At 40.3% G+C, this 26,253-nt stretch overlaps 1 protein-coding gene and 1 pseudogene across 2 annotated transcripts; both read left to right on the plus strand.

Annotated features, from left to right (window-relative positions):
• Positions 1-13,472: 13,472 nt before the first annotated feature.
• LOC147456658 (2,3-bisphosphoglycerate-independent phosphoglycerate mutase-like) lies at positions 13,473-23,954 on the plus strand (annotated as a pseudogene).
• On the plus strand, positions 23,828-24,952 carry LOC147456659 (uncharacterized). 2 transcript variants are annotated; one of them, XM_086515528.1, is made up of 2 exons: positions 23,828-24,436; positions 24,526-24,952. In XM_086515528.1, exons 1-2 carry the CDS (start codon positions 23,967-23,969, stop codon positions 24,542-24,544), a joined length of 489 nt encoding a protein of 162 aa, XP_086371654.1. In that variant the 5' UTR covers positions 23,828-23,966; the 3' UTR covers positions 24,545-24,952. The 2 variants fall into 2 exon arrangements, with proteins under 2 accessions (XP_086371654.1, XP_086371653.1); XM_086515527.1 differs by having other exon boundaries at positions 23,828-24,641.
• The last annotated feature ends 1,301 nt before the right edge of the window (positions 24,953-26,253 follow it).

Raw genomic sequence — 26,253 nt, forward strand, 5'->3', positions numbered from 1 at the left:
TATGTTCACATTTATACGCAAAGAAAACAAAAAGGACATACCAAGCTCATTCATTATCCAATCTTTTTATTTTAATAACTATAAACTATGCATAACTATTGGACATACATATTACCCTCTTGTATACAATTTTACCCTCCATGAAATTTTCTTGTGTATACTATTTTATGTGCCAATCTAATTCATCTTTTTAATCATTGAAATTTGATAGATTAATGCATTCTTGCTATCATACAAATTTCACATCATGTGTGACTTCACTTAGGCAAAGGATCATAAATAATTTGTATATGCCAAAGATAAATGATTTCTAATGTTATGTAACATCTCTTCATGTACTTTTATTTTGCATAAACGTTAAATGTATTAAATATTTCTCTTCAAACTCCATTTTTACATTTTAAAAAGTTCTTAATAAAATCAATGCTCATACACATAACCCTAACATCAAATCACATTTATATATAAACCAAAAACATATAGAAAGACAAAAGTACACTAAGTGTCCATTTATACAACCATTATATATACAACTTTTGGATAATAATTGATACATGTCTACATGATTACTGACTTTCATTTCAATTACATGGACCTTCAAATATTTCCACAATTTCATTGTTATTTGAGCAATGTATACCTTTCCATTACAAAACTATCGTTGTTCGCCTCAGTGTAATCTGCATGATGTTACTTTCTATGGAAAATTCCTTATCTACAATCTCTTTTTAGTAGAGTTTGCTTCGTCTCTGGACTCATTACCAATTGCAATTGTATAGATACATGCTTGTCTAATCATTTGAAGCACCTCAATGAAACATTATACATGCCCATGCAAGAATCCATGTGCTTGCAGTTCATTCCATTGTAGTTTACATTGACATCTATAAAACCTCCTTGTATACAATATTTTGAGTAACATCAAACCTATGTCTTGGATCGCCACCCACTTGCATTGTTGCATCGTTCCTTACATGCACTTTCAAAGCTCTATATGATCTTACTCGTGACAAAGCAACATATAATTGTCAATGCGAAAACACAGGTGTATGCAAGTAAAGGACCAATACATTGAGAGTCTGCCCTTGAGCCTTGTTTATTGTCATCCCAAAGGCCAAGCGTACAGGAAATTGTTGCCGCCTCATGTCAAAAGGAAGTTGATGTGAAGGTGGAATAAATGTAATTCTTGGGATAAATACTCTATCACCACACTTATCACCTCTAATTATCTGTGCTTCTATGACCTTTGAATGGAAGTTTTTGCAAATCAATCTAGTTCCATTACATAAGCCTCGTCGAGGGTCCAAATTTCTAAGCAACACAATAGGTACATTGTGCTTCAATACCAATCGGTGAGGAGGAAAACCACCACCAAAATTCAAGCTATTGATGTATTCTGTTGTGTAGAGAGGGCAATTCCCATTTGAGGTAGGTACAATAGAGTCTGCACTAAGATATTCCACTAGGCTTCTCGGCACCAAATCCAAAGCACACTCATTTATCTCATCAACCTCTTGATTGCGAGGTGCAAGAATAGCACGATCCTTGAAAAAATTGACATGATCAATATTTAATTTACCCCTCTATAAACCCAAGAAATCAAATCCTGCAATCCACTGTTCAATAGCATCTGCTCAGGCAATGTCACTTCCTCGCTGTGTTGATTTCCCTCTGTACAACCATTTCCCATATTCAAAAGCCACTGGCAAAATTCTCGCTCGCAGCTATTGGCTCACCTTGAAGTACACACATATTTTGAGTCAAAGAGAGAAATTTTACATGTGATCAAAGCCTCGATCGGCACAATAAACAATATCTTTTCGTGAGCCTTTGACTACGACTGGCAGTATTTGTCTAAAATCTCCTCCAAACAACATTACTTTTCCACCAAAGGTATTTTGATTGTGCATTATATCACATAGAGTCCTATCCAGTGCCTCAAATGCATAACGATGTGTCATCGGTGCCTCATCCCATATTATCAACCGTGCAAGCCTTATAACCTCTACATGAGGACTATTTACGCTAATATTACATGTGCTGGAAGCATTCAAATTGAGTGGAATCTAAGAAATCAAGAGTGAGCAGTTTGACCTTTAGATAGCAGGAGAGATGCTATACCTGAGGATGCACATGCCAAAGCCACAAAACCTTCACCACGTAAATGCGAGAGTAAAGCATTATAAAGATATTTTTTACCTGATCCACCAGGACCAGCATAATGGCTCTGTCATGTCCCTTGTACACATATTTATAAAGGTATTTGACATCTGTAATTGTTGAGCAAACTTCAACATTTATGTGGGCCTTATATTGCAAGGACAAAAAGGGATTATAGGGCACGATCCATCTACAATCCAGTATGTTTTCTCTTACTATTACAGTACCACTGTTTTTGCGTCGCATAAAAGAAGGATATCCATCCTTATCAACTCTAGTTGTAGGTGAGAATCGTTTAGGATAATGGTGTTTACATCTTCCATCCACCATGCAAGGAGCATTTCTATTGAATGCACCACATGGCCCATGAATATTTGAGTGGCATACCACATTATATAGATTAGGAAAAACTATTTTATTGGGTAGCTCTGCACACACAAATCTATCGTAATGTGCCACATCAACAGGCTTGAAGCAGCTTTGTAATATTAGAAGTATGTGAGCATGGGGAAGACCTCTCTTTTGAAATTCAATTACAGATACATATCCAGATACCACTCCAAAGAAGGACCTCTTGGTTAGCAATGCCATTAGCTCTTTAAATTTTTCATAAAAGACACGTGTAGTCAAATCCGGTCGATCTTGAGTAGTTTTCCCTGGTAGCAATGCATCAGTGATCTCATCCCACTTCGGATTGCAAGTGAATGTTATAAACAAATCAAGTTTTCCCATTCTTCTAACAATTTCCATTGAATCTTGATAAATTTGATGCATAAATCTTGGACCTCTAGTGTAAGAAGAGGGCAAAACAACTCTTCTTCATGCATCTCTACCAATTCTTGGAACATCATGAACATTAAGCATGTCAGCAAGACCTTGGTACACTTCAACACGTAGTGTTGACTGATGATCACGTACCCATACTAATCTACACTCTTCAATACTACTATAAGCATCTACTATATATTGTTGTAGCAATCTTCCTCCACGAAGAATGCATTTGTTGCTATCTTCTCGCACTTGAAGTCTAAATGCATAAAACTCACGTTGAGTAATCGTTTGTCTCGTATCTCCTCCACAAAGAGGAATCCCTATATTCCATCCATCTTCTCCATTTGGGAACAATATAACATACATCAATGGCATACATGACCTATGCAAATTTGAAATTCTCTTAACAACCCCACTATGTGTAAAGATTTGAATATCTCGATGACCAATATCAAGGTCATCACCTTGACCAGGCATGATGGCTGCAACTTCACTTGCAATTGGAACGGAATATTGTCTAGAGGTGGCTCGAGTCTCAGGAATAACCATCCTTAAATTGATATGTGGTGTCACTGCTAGATGGTCTCTTACAGTAGAAAGTACACGTGCATATGGATTATATACATGCATCATATGTTGTAATTGATGCATTACTCGAGAATCTAATGAAAAAACTCATTGTAACCTATTAATCAATTCATGATCTGTGTCATGCACGTATAGTTGTGCATACCTTGGACAATGTTGTTAAAGTGCATTAGGCAATAAAGATCCAATGCGATGAAATGTTAACCCATTGATTCGAAATGTAGCACCCAAGGATACAAAAGATAAGGAGTTATTGTATGCTCGTATATTTCTTCTAAATGTCTTGATGTGCTCATCATAATTATCCAAAAGAGTTTCCAAAACCTCTGGAGGGTTGTGCAAAGGAGGCAAGGCAACTTTTCCCTTTGAACAACAATACCTACCTACAAATCCCTGAGAGGTACTTTCTACCTCACACTTCCATAGATATGCATTACAAAAACAACAATGAAAAATCATGTTATCCATATGGTGTAGAGTACAATCACCAAAAAGCAATGGAAAAGTAGATGGATGATGATTTTCAATTGTGTCTGAATTTATATGGTGTAAGATAGAGCCACATCCAACTCGTATTTCGGATGCATCACCCACCACAAAAGTAGTAGGATTTGTAATTTCTCTCTGGCTTGCATTCACATTGTTTCTTTGACCACCGAAGTTGTTTGTATGTGCTTCTCCTCTTTGCTCTAAAGTCCCACCCTCAAATGTCCTGTGATAGTTTTCCATTTTTAATGCATTGCATCTCCTTTGGTTTGTCATGTATGTCTTATCTCGTGCACGGCTACGGCGTATTGAGCGTGTTACACTCAAATTTTTTAATTGTTGAACTCGAGTTTCAATAAGAAACCTAGGACGGGTCGTACCTAATGTTGTAATTGAACAACAAATGTTTTAAGAAATAAGATGTAGTAAAAGAAAAGGAAGTATTCTCTTTCTCTTATCTATGATTATTAAAGTGCAGTTCTTATAAAAACACCTCAACAAAAAAGTTGCCTTATAAGCTTCATACATTTTTTGTAGCCATGTAAAACCTACATCTAATAAAGTGTATATATTCATATTTTTTATATCCCTCTTCTACCTTAGAAGTATACATGAAAGAGCAAACGCAAGTGAGAGTCCAAGTCCAACATTAAAAGTGCAAGCAAAGGAGATAGTGTAGGTGCAAGCGAGAGAGTAAATGTGGATTTAGAGGCAAGGGTAGGTTTACAAATAGATCAGAGAAGTGGCAACATGGTAGTCAACCTCAGACAACATTAGAAATACCTCAATTTCAAAGCTTCAAAGTCAAGATGTAATTGAGAAGTTTAGGTCAACATGACATGGCATTGAGAAACACCTTAGATCAAATTGCCACCAAGAAATAAGCACATTATTGCTATAAATATGGGAGAAAACATCAATACATATAAAAATTCTTTTGGTTTAATGAGTATAATATGCCCACAAAATGGTGAATCCAAAATTTTCCATGTAAGAAACCTAGGAGGGGACAATCTTGATACCACAACAACCTAGAAATATACATTAAAGAGCAGGTAAAAGTGAGAGCATCCAGTATTAAGTGCAAGCAAAGGAGAAAGAGCAAGTGCAAGTGAGAGATAAAGCCCAACATTAACTGCAAGCAACTGAATAAGAGAAGATGCAAGTCAAAGAGAAAATGCAAATTTTTTAAGGAATAAGCGAGAGATGTGACAATGTGGAAATTGACTCCAATTAGTGGTAGGAACACTTCAAAGCTCAAAGTTGAGATGAGATCGATTGAGAAGCTCACAATAACATGAGATGAGATTGAGAACCAGCTAGGTTCAACTTCACAAAAATTGATAAGCAAATAATTACTAAATTGATAGACAAAGCGAGTATTAAAAAAAAATTTAATTTAGTGGCAATAAAGCATAGAAAGTTTAAATTTGTCACATGAAAATCACCTAGACCATATGGATAGATTGTCCACAAAAGAGAAACCATGAACGGTTATTTTTCTCTAGTTTTGCAAAGGCTTTGGCATAGCCAAATGACTTAGCCTCGTTTCTATGGCATTTAATCGATTAACGGCCATTCTCAAAGCTCTAAGATCACTCTCTAGAGTAGTAACTTGCTCCTTTAATGCCACAACATCCTGATTATGCTCTATGGAACACATAGAGAAGTGTTCAACAGACTTGTTTGAAATTCTTGCATCAAAGAAAAAAGGTCACGTTGATTTTCTCCCAATCGAATAATATCTTTCTTCATGTCCTTCAAAGATGAAATTATCTCCTCTTGAACTTTCATCATTGCCAACATGAGATCCTTGGCCTTCTTGTTGAATATCCTCCAAATAACCTTTGCATTGGATTTGGTTTTCAACGTGGAAAACATAGTCGTCTTCAATCATCCTTAAACATTTTGAAGAATCTTTAGTTTGATCTTGAATCTTAGAGTGTGCAAGTTGCTTTACATTCCTGATAGTATTATGCTTGGGAAGCATTGGCATGATGATGACCTCATTGGAATTGTGTGGCCCTTCAGCAACAATACCTAGGGAAGAATTGAAAGGGCTATCAATGTCTATAACAGAAAAAAAAACTTCTTAAATTGTCAAAAATATCATCTTTATATCCCTAACTCAATCTATGGAGTAGTTTGCACCTTGGATTTGGTCCCCTGAGCATGCAAGTTGCTTTGCATCTCTTACATTAGCATGCCTTGGAGGGGTTGATAAGACAACCTCATTGGGATCATATGGTGCATTGACAAAAGCAGCTGAAGTTCTTGATGTATTAAAGGGTTTTCCATCACTGAAAGAACTTTTTTTTTTAATGTTTCTTCTTCACAATTTGATAAACAAAAGGAAAAAAAAAGATTCATGATGTTTTTCTTTTATTAAGGATTCATTATAAAAAATTTCTTATACATTCTACCAAAACTACATAACACCCCTCTCCTATACATTGATTTGACATAAAAAAACACATGGGTGTCACATTACATGGCTTTCTAGATGACAGCGGAAGAAGAAGGCATACCTTCGTTTAACGACTCTCAAGAACTTTTCTTGGAAATGGTGTGTTTGTGCAAGGCAAGACAATAAGGGTAGGGCCACAAAGCTATGGGCTTCTCTCCAGATGCAATTACCTACTCTTGCATTTGAAAGGCATGTGGCACTATGCAAGACACTTATATGGGAAAAATAATTCAATATTATCAGTCAAAGGCTCTTGAAAGAAGAGGTCGTTCTTGCCAATGCCTTGGTTGACATGTATGCCAAATGCGTTGTACTTCAAAATGCACAAAAAATGCTTGAGGAGATGCCTTTTTAGCATGGTGTCTCTTGGACTTCATTGAATATAAGATATATATATATATATATATATATATATATATGTTGAATAGGGGCAAGGCTAAGAAGCACAAAAAGTGTTTGAGGAACTACCTCTCCAATATGCCCTCTCTTAGAGTGTTATGACTGCGGGATATGCAAGCTCTGGGCTGATTTTAGAGGATGCAAAGTGAGGGCATCTCTAATAATGCAATCACTTACGCTTCCATCTTCAAGGCATGTTGCATCACTCGGCAATAGTTCGCAATGATATTGTTACTAACGTAGATGAAATTACCTACACTTTTGTTTTGAAGACATGAAATTCACAATCATATTCGGTCAACATGTATGCCAAATATCTTCCTACTTCACAAAACGTAAAAGTTCTTGAGGAGATACCTGTTCAAAATGCCCTCTCTTGTAATGTTTTAATTGCGGGATATGCCCAACAGTGGTAGGGCCAGTAACCTCTGGGCTATCTTCAAAGCATGTGAAGCAATTCTCTATAGGTGCAATTACCTACGCTTGCATTTGAAAGGCACGTGACACTATGCAAAACACTTATATCGGCAAAATAATTCACATCGATATTATGAGTCAAAGACTCTTGATAGACATGGTGATGCAAGTGAGAAAAGCAGTAAGAGAAATAGCAAGCAAGAGAGACAAAGAGGGAGTGCAATGCATTGACCGACATGCACACCAAATGTAGTGTCCTTCAAAACACCAAATGTAGTGTCCTTCAAAACACATCAAAAGTATTTGAGGAGTTATTTCTCTGTTATGTTGTCTCCTAGAATTCATTGATTATAGAATATGTCAAACAGGGGGAAAGGCCAGGAAGCTCTAGGTTATTTTCAAATGATGCAATGCAAAGAAAATTCCTCTCTCGAGATGCAATCACTTATACTTGCATCGTGTTTTGAAAGAGTGTGCCACCGCTCAAGATGCTGATACGGGCAAAAGAATTCACCATGATATTGTTAGTTAGGGACTGATGAAATAAAACGTCGTGCTTGGCAATGAATTGGTCGACATGTATGCCAAATGTGGTTTTTTTCAAAACTCACTTGAAGAGCTACCTATCCGAGATGATGTGTCTTGCAATTCATTGATTGCAGGATATGTTAAATAGAGGCAAGGCTCGAAAGCTTTAGTGTGTTTTCAGAATATGCAAAACGAGGGCATGTCTCCACATGCAATCACTTACACTTGTATCTAAAAGGCATATTTCATGTATCTAAAAGGCATCTTTCACCACTCAAGATGCTAATACCGACGAAGGAATTCACAATGAGATTGTTAGCCAGGGGATGTTGAAAGAAAACATCCCGAAGGTGTGTGCCACCACTCAAGATGCTCATACAGACAAAAGAATTCACCTTAGTCAATAGCAATTGAAAGAAATATTTGTGCTTCGTAATGTCTTGCTCTATAGGTATGCTAAATGTGGTATCCTTCAGAAAGCACAAAAATTGCTTGAGGAGACACTGTCTGGGCTGTTGTCTTTTGGAATTCGTTGATTGCATGATATATGATATGCTAAATGCGGGCAACGCCAGGGAGTTCTGAGCAGATCTTACCGAATGCAAAGCAAAGGCATCTCTCTAGATGCAATCAATTACGCTTGCATCTTGAAGGCGTGTGCCACCGCTCAACATGTTGACATGGACAAAATCATTCACAATGAGATTGCTAGTTGGGGGCTACTAAAAAAAAAGGTAGATATACCTACGCTTTTTTGACTTGAATGCATGTAGCACTACGTAAGAAATTTATATATGCAAAAGAATTCAAGATCATAGTTTTAGTCAAGGGCTTTTGAAAGAAAATATTGTGCTTTGCAATGCCCTAGCCAACATGATTTCCAAATTTCATCTACTTCAGAAATCACAAAAAGTGCTCGAGGAGTTGCATGCCCCAAATACCCTTTCTTGGAGTGTTTTGATTGTGGGATATGCCCAATAGGGGCAGTGCCAGGAAGCTCCGTGTTGTTTTCAGAGGATACAAAGTGAGGCCATCTTTTGAGATGCAAGTACCTATGCTTGCATTTTGAAGGCACGTGGCACTACTCAAGACACTGATATCGACAAAAGAATTCACAATGATATTGTTAATCAAGGGTTGATGAGAAAAGATATAATGCATGAAAATGCCTTGGTCGACATGTATGACAAATGTGGTGCAGTTCAGAAAGTACAAAAGTTTCTTGAGGAGCTGCTTGTTCGAGATGTCCTCTCTTGGAGTGTTCTGATTGCACGACATGCCCAACAGGGGTAGGGCGAGGAAGCTTTGGGCTTATTTCAGAGGATGCAAAGTGAGGACATCTCTTCGGATGCAATTACCTATGCTTGCATTTTCAAGGCATGTGGCACTACACAAGACACTAATATGGGCAAAACAAATTCATGATGATTTGTTAGTCAAGGGTTGTTGAATGAAAATGTCGTGCTTAGCAATGCCTTGGTCAATATGTATGCCAAGTTTGGTGTACTTCAAAAACCATGGCCTAAGTGCTTAAGGAGCTACCTGTCCGAGATGTTGTCTCTTGTCTCTTGGACTTCGTTAATTTTAGGACATGCCAAATAGGGGAAAGTCTAGGAAGCTCTGGGCTATTTTCCGTAGACGTTAAGCGAGGGAATCTCTCTAATACACTTGCTTCTCGTGGCACCACTCAAGATGTTGATACATGCAAAAGAATTCGTGACAATATTGTTAGTTAGGGGCTGCTCAAAGTAAACGTGATGTTTGCCACCTTAGTTGACATGCATGCCAGATGTGGTCTGTTTCAAAATGGAAAAAAAAAACACTTAAGGAACTTCCAAACCGAGATGTTGTCAATTGAAGTGCATTGATTTTTGGATATGCCTGTTGGGGGCAAGGCCAAGAATCTCTAGGTTGTTTTCAACAGAAGCACTGCAACGACATCTCTCCAATTGCAATCACCTATGCTTGCATCTTGAAGGCATGTGGCACTACGCAAGACGATGATATGGGCAAAAGAATTTGCATGATATTAATATGCCAAATGTTGTGCTTAAGGAGATGCCTGTGTGGGATGACGTCTCTTGCAGTACACTGGTTTTTCGCTATGCCCAACAATGGGACTACAAAGCTTTGCATTGCTTGCAATGAATACGAAGTGAGGGTGTCTCTCCAAATGAAATTACCAATTCTTTGGTCTTGAAGGCTATGATTACATCTTGAAGGGATGGGCCATTACGCAAGATGCCTACACCTATGCATTGGTCTTGAAGGCTATGCTTATATCTCAAAGGGTTGTGGCATTACGCAAGGTACTGAAATGGGCTCCAATCCTCGCTTAGATCAAATATCCATGTTTTTCCTAATCCAGGGCCTAGATCAAATTCTCTCTCTCTCTCTCTCTCTCTCTCTCTCTCTCTCTCTCTCTCTCTCTCTCTCTCTCTCTCTCTCTCTCTCTCTCTCTTCAAAATCTCAGCTCATTTTCAGTGCTCGAAAAAAACTTTTTTCCAAAAACCTCGCAAATCTACATAAGTGGAACAATAGAGGTAAACTGACAAAATTTGAAGGTTTTTACATCAAATTACACTAATTTTTTCAAAAATTTATAGGTTTTCCCACCTTCAAATATAAAATTTAAAGGTAAATTTTAAAATTTGTAGGTGGGATTACACTAAACCTAGGTTTTTTTCGAGCATTGCTCATTTTAGAAGATGTAATGTAAAGTGAGGGCAAAAGAATTCAAGATGATATTATCAATCAGAACATCAGCAATTTTTGGTTGATAAAGACGTTTTGCTTTTCAAAGCCTTCATCAACATGTATGCCAAATGTGTTGTACTTCAAAAAACAATTGCATTCCAAACTTCTCAAAAAGTCAGCGTTTTTTTCTTGCATTCCATTGCCTTTATACAAAAAAAATGTGGTGTACTTCAAAAAAAAAAACCAACTCTGCATGCGTACTGCCAAACGGCTTACTTGTGTCTAGACGACCACCCGAGCAGCGACAGCGGCGCTACGATCAGTCGACAGCGGTAGCGACACTACAATTAGCGGGGTAGTGACGCTTCGAGCTCCACGTTCCTGCAGCAACATGCTCTGTGTGTGTGTGTGTGTGTGTGTGTGTGTGTCCAACTTCCAATACCCACGGGCTGCACACACGGCGTGGAGTTCGGCCAGAGGATGGGCTGCAGACTTCGAGCTTGGCAAGAGGATGGGCTGCAGCACCGCGCTCGATAGAAGGGCCTGCCAACCACACTAACATCTCTCTCTCTCTCTCTCTCTCTCTCTCTCTCTCTCTCTCTCACACACACACACACACACACACACACACACACACACACACTCATGCTCACCTCGACCTTTTGCAAGTGCCGCTTTGACGTGCAAGTGTTGCAACCCGGCAAGTGGCAAAGCAAAGCCCGGGCGATACAGTAGGAGGACAATTGCAGCTCGAAGGTTTTGTGAAGAGAGAGATCGGAGGACGATCGCAGCGCAAAGGACGATTGCAACTCGAGGAGGTTTGGTTGGCGGGCGGGAGAGAGAGAGAGAGAGAGAGAGAGAGAGAGAGAGAGAGAGAGAGAGAGCAAGCTCCACGAGATTGCCCGCCCCTCTTTTTGCTATGATGAGGATGCCCACCGTTCCTTCAATGACCCTTGGTCCCCACGTTTCTCCAACGTGGCCAGTCAGCAAGGATGCAAGGAGCTCCTAGCTCGGGCTGGATACAAGGAGCACTTAGCTCTAGCCACGTGGCAACTCCCTTTGTAGCGCGCATTAAATATAGTAGGATACCCATTGACTATTGTGAGTTTGGAAAAAAACAAAAGGTATGGTTTGCAATGGCACAATTAAGGAGTATGTGGTAGCATGGCTCTCACTATAACCGGTGGTTTCTTAATTTATATACCCAGTGACTATTGTGAGTTCCTGAAAAAAAAAAGTATGGTTTGCAATTTGCACAATTAAAGAGTATGTGGGAGCATGGCTCTCACTTTAACTGTTGGTTTCTTAATTTATATACCCACTGACTATGACTATTGAGTATTGTGAGTTTGGGAAAAAAAAACAGAAGGTACGGTTTGCAATGTGGTAGATTCTTTAGGTTTTTCCTTTTGCTATACATCTCCCCTTCAACAACTTAAAGGATTTTAATGGTACATTTCTTTTGCAGTTGCACAAACAATTGCACAAAAAGAGTTGTAGATTTATGTAAGACGAAGGTCCACTAACCTAGGCTTGTTTATACAGACTACTTGGTGGAATAAGGGTGTACACATGTGATTCAGGCCATGGTTTTTCTGAAAGGCCGATAAAGAATTGTTCTTATAAGGAGGAAATTAAGGTAAACTAAGCTAAAAGCAAATAATTTTCACTTAAGAAGTAAACACAAAATCCATACAATGTATCCATTTTTTGCTTAGTTTTGAAAGAAAGTAAACCTCAAGTGAGTATCAAACTTTCGCTTACTTTTGGTGGAAAGCGGACAATCAGGATTGCACGGATAGCTGTACCATTTAGTGTTAGAAAAAACCAAGGGTGTAATGTATTTTATCCGCTTGAAATTGTAAAAAAACATGAAAATTTACACAGGTTTTAGTGCACTGAACTGGCAAAAGATTCAAATTTTGACCTAAAATCGAGAGAATTTCAAGTTTTCCCTTATTTCACCGGTTAGGGAAAATGTATTTTTCTAGCAATGGGAGTTTTTGTAAACAAGATATTATATCACGTACAACTGCCTCCACAACTACATGCCGGCGTGCCATGCTAGTGGAACAAATTGCAGTCCATGTTGTTCGCGCTCTCGCAAACTTTTGGCGTCTGCAACTGTGGTCCACCGCTCTTGATGCCCTGATCTGTTTGTTCCACTCCATGTGCCATTCGACGCCTTCGAACAATGAGATGCAAAACAACGCCGTCGTCAAAGCAGAAGGGCGCACAAGGGGTGGAGCAAGGCTGGTAGATCAGCTTATGGAAGAGAGAGCTGGAGAGGTGAGAGAGCGAGAGAGAGAGTGCAACAAAGCAAGCCCAGATGCTTCACCTGCATCACCTGACAAGAGCTCGCCACATGCTTTCTTGCTGGAGGGGCGCACAACGCCGTGTGGGTGATGGGGCAGGTGGCCTTCGTGCTCTATTATTTTATGGAAAATTTCCAAAATGTGTGGAATCCCCAAAATACCCCCAATGTACCCCTCATATACGGCCAAAAATTTCCAAAATGCCCTTCAATTTTTATTTTTGACCTTTTTGACGCTGCAAGGAGTAAAAAAGTAATGATATTTGTCAAGATTGGATTGGAAAATCAAATTTTCTTTAATTTGGCAAATCAATCACACAATTTGAAAATCTTGAAACTACCGGTTGTCCAGTAAATACCTTGAATACCTAAAAGTAATCCAAAATCTCCTTTACGGTTGGTAAGCATTTGCGGCACTTGACCTAGAAAACCAAAAACCTACTAATAGATAGGAACACATTCCAACTAACTCCCAAAACACGTAAAGTTGTATTAAGTTGACCCTAACATTGGCACGGTAAACAGACTTAAATAAGTGTAAAACCCGGTATATCCCCGGTCATGACAGATATTTTGCTCCAGAAAGATTTAGAAGAGTTACGACAACAAGGAGTGGATGCCTCACTGGCATCTGGAGGGGGGCGTATGCATGTAACTATGGATCGCTATGAGGTACCTTGTGATTACCAAATACCCACAATTGCGTTTTGGTTTGAAAGAGCTTGCTAAGATTTCAATATGAGTCTTAATGCATCCATGCAAACACCTTAAGAGCCAAGATAGGATCAATAGGAATTGCCGCTGTTGATTGTTTCACTTTGATTTGGGTCTGCAATGCAATCTTGAAGAGTTACTTTTGTTGGGACTTTGTGAAATAGAATGACTGGAATCTGATAAAAAGAGGCTGGGATGCACAAGTTCTTGGAGAAGCTCCTCACAAGTTCAAGAGTGGTATAGAAGCTCTCATGCAATTGAAGGCAGATAATCCAAAATTCAATGACCAATACTGTCCTCCATTTGTGATTGTGGACAAAAATGGAAAATCTGTTGGTCCAATTGTTGATGGTGATACAGTTGTAACCTTCAAACTTTAGAGCAGACAGAATGATCATGTTGGCAAAAGCTCTCGAGTATGCAAACTTTGATAGGGTGGGTGTGCCCAAAATTCACTATGCGGGGATGCTTCAATATGATGGTGAGTTGAAGATCCCTAGCAAGTACTTGGTGAGCCCTCCCGAAATTGACCGAACATTAGGTGAATAATTCGCAAAGAAAGGACTCTGGACCTTTGCATGCAGGTATAGTTGGAAGAGGCCTGACGAGTCAACTTTTTGTTTGTTAATCCTCATGCCAAGGAGGGCTATGCAATATATTTAGAAATTAATCGTTTAGGGCGCTTGAGACAATGAGACAGTGAAGTTTGGACATCTGGTTGATAATGACGTCCCAAGAGGCTTTCGACTGTTACATTCTTCTGGAATGGGAATCGGTCATGCGTATTTGATAGCAAGCTGGAGACCTTTGTGGAGATACAGAGTGACCAAGGTATCACTTTTAATGAAAAGCTGGCATGAAAGCCCTCCAAATTGGTTAGAGAGCCATGGATGCAATTTTAAGTGGCAAATATGATCACGTAGACTTCAATAACATTTACAAGTTCATGGTCACTAGAATGATAACAGGACACTTTTATGTCCTTGGACACTTTTGTGTCCTGGTAAGTGACCGTTTTGCTTGAATTATTTGAAGAGTATGAAAATGAATTTCTAGGTGCTATATATCCACAAAGTTGCCTTATGAGCTAAAAAAAACTTAGCATTTTGTTTGAGTATCGATCTCACCATTAACCTTACTCTTGCACAACATTTTTGAACCTAAACTTTGTGAAAAAACGGTCCTGTTTTTGGCTTTTTTTCAATTTTTGGCAACTATACCACTCTAAACTTCATGTTTGTAAGGTTTAGATGGCTAGAGGTTAGGCCTTCATAATTCTCAACATATTTTGATGCTTGTAAGGAGAGCTAAGTGTTAAAATTGAAAGTTATGACCAATTTACAAGAATTGTATAATCCTTTTTTTTTGCCAAAATTAGCACTTTTATGATTTTTTTGGTGGCTTTCTTGATATCCAAATTCAATTTTGATTGTGTAAGTGTAATGTATAACAAAAAGCTAATCTTCCTTGAGTTTTGGGGGACCTAATATGCTATATAGCATAGTATATGATGATGGTTGAGTTTTTTGATTGCTGAAGAATACGATACATTTTAGAGTAGCATGTATAACTTTCTCAATATTGCTAGTTTCTTAGGCCAATTATGTGTATTGTGTAGGTAGTAACCATATCTAAATCATAGACTACAAACTTGGCTAGATATTGAGTAGTTTCAATGGGTTTCTAGAGGTCATAATGCTAAACCCGGTTTTTTCATGTTTGCTGTATTTAGCACTTTATCATTGCCCCCAAGGTTCCAATTGTAAGAGATCCATTATCCTTTTGACATGCTCCATGGATCCTTTTGAATCCAACGGCCCAAAGGGAGCTAAGAAAATATTTATATAGTATTTGTATTGAGCGTGACTATAGAAACTTTGATGATAGGTCCGCAGAATGGCAAAAAGGCAACTTTTTTGTACCTATTTTTTTGCCCAAAAAAAAATTAGTGAGGTAAAAGAAACCATATGTTTTGGTCAACCAACCCATTGAAGTTAACGGGTCATTTTATCTCATGTCCTACAAAAATCCCCACTCTTATTTATATGCAATCAACCGTAAGAAATTGCTCTTTTGGGTAAAATGCACTGGTCCATCAACTTTGGAGGCTTGTAATAACCAAGGGATGAGAAAAATTACAAGTTTCTCATTTTTTCCATATGTAGTAGTTATTGAACTATAAACCCATGAAAGGATTTTTCAAAATGAGTGGATCTACTATGGTTTTGGAATTTTTTCCCAAAACCCTGAAAGGACACTTTTATGTCCTGTTAGGTTACCATTCTAGTGTTTAGAATTTTCTTCTCGATTGATGTGGCATCAGGCTATTTGTGCTTGAACGTGCAGGTGAATCTTCTATTGGGGACATGGTGGGTCATACGGGTGACATGAACGCCACAATTATGGGGTGTGAAGCTGCTAATAAGGTTGTTAAGGTAGTTAAGCAGCTATTCTGGTCTCTCTCGTTCTTTCACTACAGGAGGCTCTTCATATTAGCGACGCTCACACAGCGACGCTCAAAAAAAAAATTCCCGACGTCGCTATGAGCGTTGCAAATTTCTTTGTAAATTTGCGACGCTCATAGCGACGCTTATAGCGACGCTCATAGCGACGCCGGGTGGGGTAAAAAAATAACCGAGCGCGCCCAAAAACTCAGATCTCAGATCTGAGTTTTTCGGCGCCCTCAAGCAAGGAGCAGGTAACGCTCTCCCTCACTCTCTCTCTCTCTCTCTCTCTCTCTCTCTCTCTCTTTTTCTTCTCCACACACACACACACACACACACACACACATACACACACACGAGGAGAGGAAGGAGAGCCAGGTATGCTCCTTCCCTCTCCTCATTCTCATGTTCCCTTCCCCTCTTTCTCTCTCCCTCTCTCTCTCTCACACACACACACATACACACACACACATAGTGTTTTTGAGAGAGAGAGAGAGAGAGAGAGAGAGAGAGTACAAACAAATACAAAAACGCACACACACATACATAAACAAAGAATGCACACACACATTGAGAGAGAAAAAGAGAGAGAGAGCATGCATAAACAAAAAACGCACGCATTGAGAGAGGAAAAGAGAGAGAGAACATGCATAAACAAAAAACGCACACATTGAGAGAGGAAAAGAGAGAGAAAACATGCATACGATCCAAAAAAACGCACACACATTGAGAGAGAAAGAGAGAGAAACTAATTTAACGTCGTAGGAAACTAATTAAAATTAAAAGACCTAAAGATCTAGCCGACGAGGAGTTGAACTCAAGACCTATTATTCAAGAGGGAAATGGCATAATCAATCTATCATACTTGGCATGGGTGATAGAAAGGTTATACCATTTATCTCTTTTTATTGGCACACACATCCACACACGCGCACACACACAAGAAGAAGAGAGTTATAACGTTGTAGGAAACTATCTTAAAAGACGTTAAAGATTAAATTATATGTAGACTTACATTAAATTAGATTTAGGTTTATTTTTAACTAGATTTACGTTTATTTAAGCTAGATTTAGATTTACGTTATATTAGATTAGATTTAGGTCTCCATAGACTGCGATGCCTGCATGAAGCGGGTGAAGAAAGCCCTCAATGGAATATAGGGTATTGCTGCCTTCACTCATGGTGGGCTCCGTCGATCCAAAAGTACTGGTGAAATGTCTTCAGAAGATAGGGAAGAAGGTGGATCTTCAGGGCGGCAAGAGTCACTACATCCCCGACACAATGACCATCTAGACAACCTCTAGTCATTAGACTTACGTTAAATTAGATTTAGCTTTATTTTTAGTTAGATTTACGCTTATTTACGTTAGATCGAGTCCACGCAAGAATTACTTACGGTTTAGGGTTTAGAGTTAGACGAACAGTGAAAAGATCTACTGTGAAAAGATGTTAAGATGAAGTGAAGTGCTACAGCTAGAGAAGAGGCAAAGGGGTTTTGTCCACTACATGCAGTATCATATAGACGTGGGTGTGTAGATTTCTTGTACCCACAAGTATAGGTATTGACCAATAAAGACGAGATTATAACCCGGTGGTTCTGATCTCCGTGCACCTCTAGACCGAGGTGTGCGGGGATTGGACATGACTAGAGAATGTGAGGTAAAGAGAGAGAGAGAGAGAGAGAGAGAGAGAGAGAGAGAGAGAGAGATAAGATGAAGAATGCCAATAGAATATTAAATTTGTTGTCCAGGTTATAAGTCTTTTATCCTCATTATGAGTAGCGACGAGGATGTGGGACCGTCCAACCGAAACACCTATCTCTCAACGAGGGTCTTATGTCCTTGTAATCAATGCAAGCATGCTGTGCGACGGACAAGACGTGTTTCTTTGCAGCACGTTCGCGAATTTGGCGAGTTCGATCCATCTATTATAGATCGAGTTGTTGCCAATTATAACTCGTCGGACTCTGACGCTGGCCAACAAGCAGCAATCTTGCAACCCAATAGACGTGTTCGCAGGCACTTTGGTCAAGCAGCATATGTGAGGCCACAAGATGTAGCCTCTGCCAGATCGGGGGATGATCATGCAGAGCACATTCCCAACGAGGCAATGTTTGAGCCCGAGATTGATGAAATGATCGAGACGATCATGGATTCAAAAAGGCTTATCTATGATGATATGAAAAGTGAAGCCGATACGCCATTGTATAATGGAGCACGTATGTCTAGATTGAAAGCACTCCTGGTTCTTCTCAACATGCAGGCAAAGTTTGGATGGAGTGACACAGCGTCACAGCGCACAACAATGCGGTGACGAAGTGACTGAAGAAGAGTGGGAGTACTCTCGGGGTTGTGCGACCAAGGTAAGTTTGCAATGTACGACTAGCAAGTGACTTTATTTAATAACGTTTGAACGGCCACTCATAATCTTTGTTCGTTGTAGTATAAGTCATACACAGCAGCATGGTGTAAAGGTCGACATTTTAGGGTGGAACGAATCGACAAAAAGCGTTTTACTCAAGATTGTGGAATCATGGCAAAATTTGAACAGTCTAGTCGACGACGTTCCTCTGATGCAGATCCTGTGGTGGCGGAACTCACTTACTTCGGCACGCTGCAAGAGATTTTGAGGATCGATTACAGAGGATTTTTTGTCGACTTGTTCGACGTGCAATGGTTCAAGATAATCATGGAGGGTCGCAACGCTACTGTGCATAGAGGAGAGTCTGGTTTTCTTGAGGTGGACTCTACTAAGAAATGGACTGACCTAAGAGACACTTTCGTACTACCCGAGCATTGCGAACAAGTAAGTATGTAAATAGTTAACATCCCCCTTTTACAAGTTATGTGCTTGAAAGCTCTCATGTAAGTTATGTGGCTCTGGCAGGTAATATTTCATCCTACAAAGTCTACATCAAACTGGTGGTACGTCATAGAGGTAGCCCCTCGTAGTGCAAGGACGTATGAAGGCTACCATGTGCCAATCACAACGACATCAATGGAGGAGATCAGAGAAGATGCTCAATCAGAAGCCGCTGCGGTGGTGCCAGACGAGCATCAAGATGCTACTACTCTATATGGGGTGCATGCAGAGGAGCTACAAAATGAAACAGAGGATATGTGTTTAAACGGAGAGCTCTATATAGATATAGGAAGTTATGCTGAGTTATGCGAGGATGAGAGAGAGATCTCTTAAAGCCACAAATATTGTATTTGAAAAATTTTGCTCCGTGTTGTAAAAGCTCTGGCTCTCTAAGTACCTTCCATGGTGTATAACGCTCTTTTCTACTCGCGCTCACATCTTTTGATTGAAAATTCTGAGTTTTCGACTTGCCTCTTCTATCACTCGATTCATTGCGTCATTGTATTTATATGCGTCATTACGTCATCGTATTTAATGGTCTTTGCGTCATTGTCTACTCTATTCATTCAATATTAAGTTTAAATATTCGTGTGTTTAATGCAGGTATGGATGATGAGGAGTTTCTTTCTTCTTTGTCACCGCAGCAGAGACAGTGGTACGTGGAGCGTCATCGCTCTGGCGCATCATCGCGCGTTCCTACACCATCCGCATCTCCCTCTCTTTCGGAGCATTCGGCGCCGACGAGACGAGCTTCACACTCGTCTAGACACCGGCGCTCTAGTGGTGGCGGTGGCGGTTGTTGTGGGGATTACGCCACCGATGCCTCCACACCGCCTCGTGTTTGACGAGGCTCTTTACCCTCCCCTTCTTTGCCCGCCCCCACACCAGCCACAGCATCGCCATCTACGCCAGGTTTTGCACGGCTGACTGTTCCTAGAAGCTACACACCTCTACCTACTCCGCCAGGAGCCACCCCACTCGACACTCCTCGCTTCGGGGCCCAGACGCCGGTGGAGACACCTGACGTCCGTACCCCCATCGACACGCCGCTAGAGACCCCTGCCGGGACACCCAGGTTCACGCGTCACCGGCCAGAGGGCTTGCCTTACTCCGTCGACATCAGCGGCGGCATCATCATGGATGATGACGGCAAGAAGGTGATCTCGCGCATGCGTGGTCTTTGCTCTCAGCTGTTTAGACACTACATACTAAACAAATGGAGTGAAGTACCAAGTGATTTAAAAAACAGAGTCATCAGCATACTTCATGATGAGTTTCCCGTTCCAACACGGGATCAACGCTTCAATGAAGACCTGATGAAGATTCGAATGCGCGAATACTGCAAACACAAGCGTTCCGAAGTGCAAAAAGCAATCAAGAATGGGTGGAATAGGCCAGATTGGCTGGCCAAAGAAGATTGGAAGAATGCGAAGAAAGCAGCGCGCGAGAATCCCGACAAGTGGAAGCAACAAAAGGATGCAGCCAGAGCGCGAGTAGAGGTAGGGAGCTCGCACCACTTGGGGAGCGGTGGATGGGCATCATTTGAGGCCGATTTTGTAAGTCTTTTTACATTGCTCTTTATGCATGTTCGATAGTTTAGGGTTTATGAGTTTTTTAGTTCTAACATAATGAAATCTTTGTATGTTTTGACAGTGGTCGATGACAGGACGTGATCCCACACCGTACGAGCGCGAGTACGCAGGCAGGAAGGGCTTAAACGCCTTGATGGACATTCTCAGTTCTCGCGGCGGCATGGTTAGTATTAGGGTTTACTCTTTTTTATTTTTTGTATTGTTTTATAAATGTCGTTATATGTTTATACTTACTGAAAGCTGTCTTATTGTCTTTTTTTGCAGAATCCGACAGATACGCCGCTTGGACGCGATGAGACGTCTGACTAGACGACGTCAGTTTAGCCGTAGCTAGATAGCATTAGTTTAGGGTTTCTCATAGCTTATGTATCATGAGACCGACTTTATACGTCTTTTTGAACCATGTATATTATTACATTTGTCACCGCAGTTCCTTTTGCCAATCAATTCTTTATGCCTATGATGTTGTACAATTGTCATTATTACATTTGCCAATCAATTCATTTTGCCTATGATGTGTACAATTGTCAATTTTGCAAACAATGCGTCTTGTGGGTGACTATTTTGGGTCTATTATCTACCTTTGCACTTTTTTTAAAAAGTGAATCAAGTACAATATGGTTGATGGGTGGCAGGGCATTCAATGCCCTGCCACCAAAAAAAAATTCTCTCGGGCGTCGCTATAAGCGTCGCTATTTATGGCTCTGTAGCGTCGCTATAGTCTTCTGTGTAAACGTCGCTATAGGCGTCGCTATATAGCGACGCTCATAGCGACGCCTATAGCGACGCCTATAGCGACGCTCGTAGCGACGGTTTTAGCGACGCCGGGGGTTATAAAAACCCAATGTATTTCCGTCGCTAACAACGTCACAAGAGCACACAACCTCTTGTAGTGTTTATCACCCAAGTGGTAGCTTGGTATCTTGGTTTCCTCTTTGTAACATGTCTCAAGTCCTAGGCTTGTCATAGAGTTCTTTGGCACACAAAACTACATGTTCAAGAGCATACGTCAAAATATTACAATATCCAAAAGGATGGTACACTCCCAAGCTACATAGTTGATGTCCTAAGAGAGGCATACAAAAATAGATGTTCTCAAATTGGATCAGAAACACCTCAAGGCAAGGCTTGAATAACATCGTCAATTTGAGAAATAAGTCTCTCAACATTGGCAATTTGTCCGACCATCTTGGCATCTACAACTTTAGTGTCGAGATTATCATTCGTTTGACTCTATCGTGCTGATTGTTGATATTGCAGAGTCGGCACTTCTCAAGCTTCAACTTGTCTGCAAGTTCAAACCAGAAAAAGAACTCTCATACTTTGGTAAGCTTGATCAAACAATCTGTTGCATCTCTCCCTCCAAAAGCTGATTTATGGAATTCCCTAAGACTAACCGACTCCAAGAGGGAACAAAGCCCAAAGAGGGAATAAAGCCCAAATCTTTGAACGGATGAGGAGTGTCATCTTCCTACCATTGACACCTAGGGCATTTTCCGTATGAGACACCGATTCTCTCAGCTTTTTGACCTGTTCAAATGGCTTTTGATCTCTCCCTCTTAATACGAATTCTGATGCTTTTACTAGGGGAAAAAAAGAGCATAATTCATACTAAACTTCAATAATTGCAAACTTGATGGTTTGTAGTACTTGGTAGACTTTTTATTGAGCATCATGAACACATTCATATTTGTGATGAATTAGATTGGAAAGAATTCACCTTCTAATTTGAAACTGCTTCTCACATTTTCAGCCATGACCTATACCTACATACATTCTGCTCCAGCCATAGCGTGGGATCTCCACTGTGTCTGGTCACATAATCCTTGAGCATTGAGAGTCACTTATCCATATAGTTCATCACATGTATCTTTTGGTCCCATACATCATATTTGACCACCCAAAACGATAATAAAAAAATCACATGTACCTTTGGTCCTACAGGTCATATTTGTCCATCCAGGATGATAATAAAAAATATACATCTCTCTCCCCAACAAAATTTGATTAACAATCTCGTCATGAGTTTGTTTTCCCAGATCAACGTCTTGAATAATACCGCATGCCATAGAGTTCTTTGGCACACAAAACTACATGTTCAAGACTCAAGAGCATACGTCAAAATATTACAATATCCAAAAGGACGGTACACTCCCAAGCTACATAGTTGATGTCCTAAGAGAGGCATACAAAAATAGTTGTTCTCAAATTGGATCAGAAACACCTCAAGGCAAGGCTTGAATAACATCGTCAATTTGAGAAATAAGTCTCTCAGCATTGGCAATTTGTCCGGCCATCTTGGCATCTACAACTTTAGTGTCGATTATCATTCGTTTGACTCTATCGTGCTGATTGTTGATATTGCAGAGTCGGCACTTCTCAAGCTTCAACTTGTCTGCAAGTTCAAACCAGAAAAAGAACTCTCATACTTTGGTAAGCTTGATCAAACAATCTGTTGCATCTCTCCCTCCAAAAGCTGATTTATGGAATTCCCTAAGACTAACCGACTCCAAGAGGGAACAAAGCCCAAAGAGGGAATAAAGCCCAAATCTTTGAACAGATGAGGAATGTCATCTTCTTGCCATTGACACCTAGGGCATTTTCCGTATGAGACACCGATACTGTCAGCTTTTTGACCTGTTCAAATGGCTTTTGATCTCTCCCTCTTAATACAAATTCTGATGCTTTTACTGGGAAAAAAAAGAGCATAATTCATACTAAACTTCAAGAATTGCAAACTTGATGGTTTGTAATACTTGGTAGACTTTTTATTGAGCATCATGAACACATTCATATTTGTGATGAATTAGATTGGAAAGAATTCACCTTCTAATTTTGAAACTGCTTCTCACATTTAGTTCATCACATGTATCTTTTGGTCCCATACATCATATTTGACCACCCAAAACGATAATTAAAAAAAAAGCTCTAGTTTGCAAGCACTTTGAACTGCAGAGAGATCAGGTGTCATGGCACTGCTGAGGCGGATTATAACATTCAGTGCCCGTGTCCAGTCTCGCCTCTCTTTGCGCTTGCCACAGACAGCTGCTATCTACTTCTGACATCGTCCTCCTCCTCTACTACTCTCACATCGTCCTCCTCCTCTACTCTTCTCTCATCCCCTACTGGCCCACCCCAAGGGTCCTCCTCCGTAGGCCGAGAGAAAGGATGGAGGCCTGAGGATCTAGGAGGTCTTTGGAAGTCTGCCATATTCTGGTATGCTGTTTTCACGGGGCTGCTTGTGAATGAGACTTACTGTGTATATCTGGCATGCCGGGGAGATGCCCCACGCCAGAGTCATGGGGAAAGTGCTCTATGGATCCCTTCGGAGTATATGGATATTAAAGCTCTGCTGAACAGCCCTCCATATGGATTTTTCTACGCAGTGATTGGAAATCCTGGAGTCAGTAAGACCACACAGTTATGTGATGCTACAAGGGATAGAGGGGCAGCCATTTATGTCAACGGGGCTGCAAAAAATTCAATTAAAGCCATACGGGCAACTATTGATTGAAGATACAATAGTATGTCTCTCATTTTTATGTCATGGATACTCTCAAATCCAGCGTCAAGATTGGAAACCCTTAGCAGCTTGTCTTGGTGGGTCAGAATACTAAGACGGAAGCATCTAGTCTTCATAGTTGACCATATTGATAAGATGGATCAAGCAGATGTTTTACAGCTTGTTTCATGGGCTACGACAGAAGCTGATCAAAAGGACATCCTGGTCATCTTGGTGGCATCCGAGCAGAGTAGCAGGCTACTTTCCAACAATGATACCAGTATCAGAGCTAAACTTGTTCAGTATTATCCTCCAAGCCCGCAGGAGACAAGGGAGGCTCTGAGAAAGTTCATCAGTACCCACCCAGATATGCATCACTTGGATGTGGAGGAGTGTCTGTACCTCCAGGGGACACACACAACTGAGTATCGGAATGATAAGCTCTGCAATAAAGAAATGGATTTAACAAAGGAGTTCGCAAGCAAGCATGCCAGGTTTGAGAATCAAGACATGGATTTCAATGATGTTGGCTTTTGGTACATGCTTTTAGTGGCAGGGGTCTAATGGCGTGCCATTGGTGAAGGGCATCACTCTCAGCATGAAGGGTTACTATGTCCCTGACGTAGACAACGTACTCTCCGAACCTTGCATTATGCTGTATGAGGGCAAGGTGTACTCAAATCTTGCCGTTGTCGGGAATACCATGCGGCTTTGGTGCTTTCAGCGTATGAAAGGGAGGTCGTGAAGAGCTGTGCAGAAATCAAACGACTCTCTGCAGCGTGGTCTTTGCCATTTACAGGTAAGTTGGTGAAAGAAAACGAGAAGCTGGCGATGGCAAAGGAGAAGATTGCAAGAATTCAACAGTGCATGTCTAATAAGTCTTATGAGGCTTATGGCCCTCATATGAGATGAGCATATAGTTATAAGTAAGTTTTATAGAAGTGAGAATCTGAAAAACCCACTTAATTCTCTGTAACTTCTAACTTCTAAGTTTTTTGGTTAACAACTTAGTTAAGAGTCTTCTTTCGGTTTCCTCTGCATAGTAACTTAGTTCCTTAGTTCATTTATTTTTGAGCTTTATTTTGTCTTTCTTTATGTTTGTAAACTCTCCATTTATAAGTTTAGATGAAGGTATGTATATTGAGTTTCAAGGTTTAGATTGTATTTGGTTGGATATGAGCTGGACTTGATATAACAGACGCATCCATGATGCTTTTGAGTCTTTTGAAAAACTTTGCTCTCTGTTCCTATTCATTTTTTAGTCCCCAAAACGAACCATATTTCTAAATGAAAAGCTGGACGTTTTGTGTAGTGGTCCTATTGCCCGAGACAAACAACACCCACCACCCTCCCCTTGTGTGTGTGCGGGCACACGTTGTGATTTGCCAACAGCTACCAACCACTCTCTCCCTCATGCTTGCGTTCTCTTTTTTTATGGGAAAAAGAAAAGCACAATCCTCTTTCTTTGTGTGTGTGTGTCCCCTCCCTCTTGTTGCCTTCTTTCATAGGTGGAACAAACAATGGAGAGTTTGCATTGTAGAGGTAACAGGTGCAATGCTTGTTTTTGTTCATACTATTTGTAAGTCAAGCTCGTCTTGCAGAGTCATTGACGCGTCCTTGTTATGCTTTGTCTCTCACTCTCTACACAAGGGGCATGCGTGATGGAGAAGCTCAATAGGATCGGATACCTTAGTCTTGACTACAAAGTATGGTTTGCAATGGGCGTCCTTGTTATGCTTTGTCTCTCACTCTCTACACAAGGGGCATGCGTGATGGAGAAGCTCAATAGGATCGGATACCTTAGTCTTGACTACAAAGTATGGTTTGCAATGGGCCTGCTGATGTTCCCAAATATTGGGACATTCATATGGGTAGACTTGGTGTGTTTTGACAAGAGTTGGTATTTGCCTCGTTTCCCAATGCTTGCTACAAATGTTGCAAAATAAGTCACTTTGCTAGGGACTGGCACACAAAATGATGAAGTGGCATGCTGAATTGATGAGACCCAAAGTTATGAGTTGTTCCAACTTATGGGCACCTGATGACAAGGTCCCAAGGGACACTAGGAGATTAAAAAGGCTGGCGGGCAGTTGTATGGGACGTTGCAATTTGCACTGGCATGTTGATGTGGCACAACATACGAAATTTTGTGTTTCATGTTGCCAGCTTTTCGGACCTAAAGCTTTCAAGTTTGAAGCTTTCATGTAATTGCTTTTCCATGGCCAAGGGCCTTTAAAATAAGACCCAAGGGTCACTCTTTGGCGTAGTTGTGCTGACGAGCTTACGAACAGAGAGGACTCGCGGGAAAAAA

Source organism: Adiantum capillus-veneris, chromosome 6 (assembly GCF_014529385.1).
Source record: "Adiantum capillus-veneris isolate H3 chromosome 6, ASM1452938v2, whole genome shotgun sequence".
In the NCBI taxonomy this organism is placed as follows: Eukaryota; Viridiplantae; Streptophyta; class Polypodiopsida; order Polypodiales; family Pteridaceae; genus Adiantum; species Adiantum capillus-veneris.

Bases quoted from the DNA above. Each gene is read 5' to 3' on its own strand.
- LOC147456659 (XM_086515527.1), top strand. From the start codon at position 23,967: ATGTCTCTCATTTTTATGTCATGGATACTCTCAAATCCAGCGTCAAGA.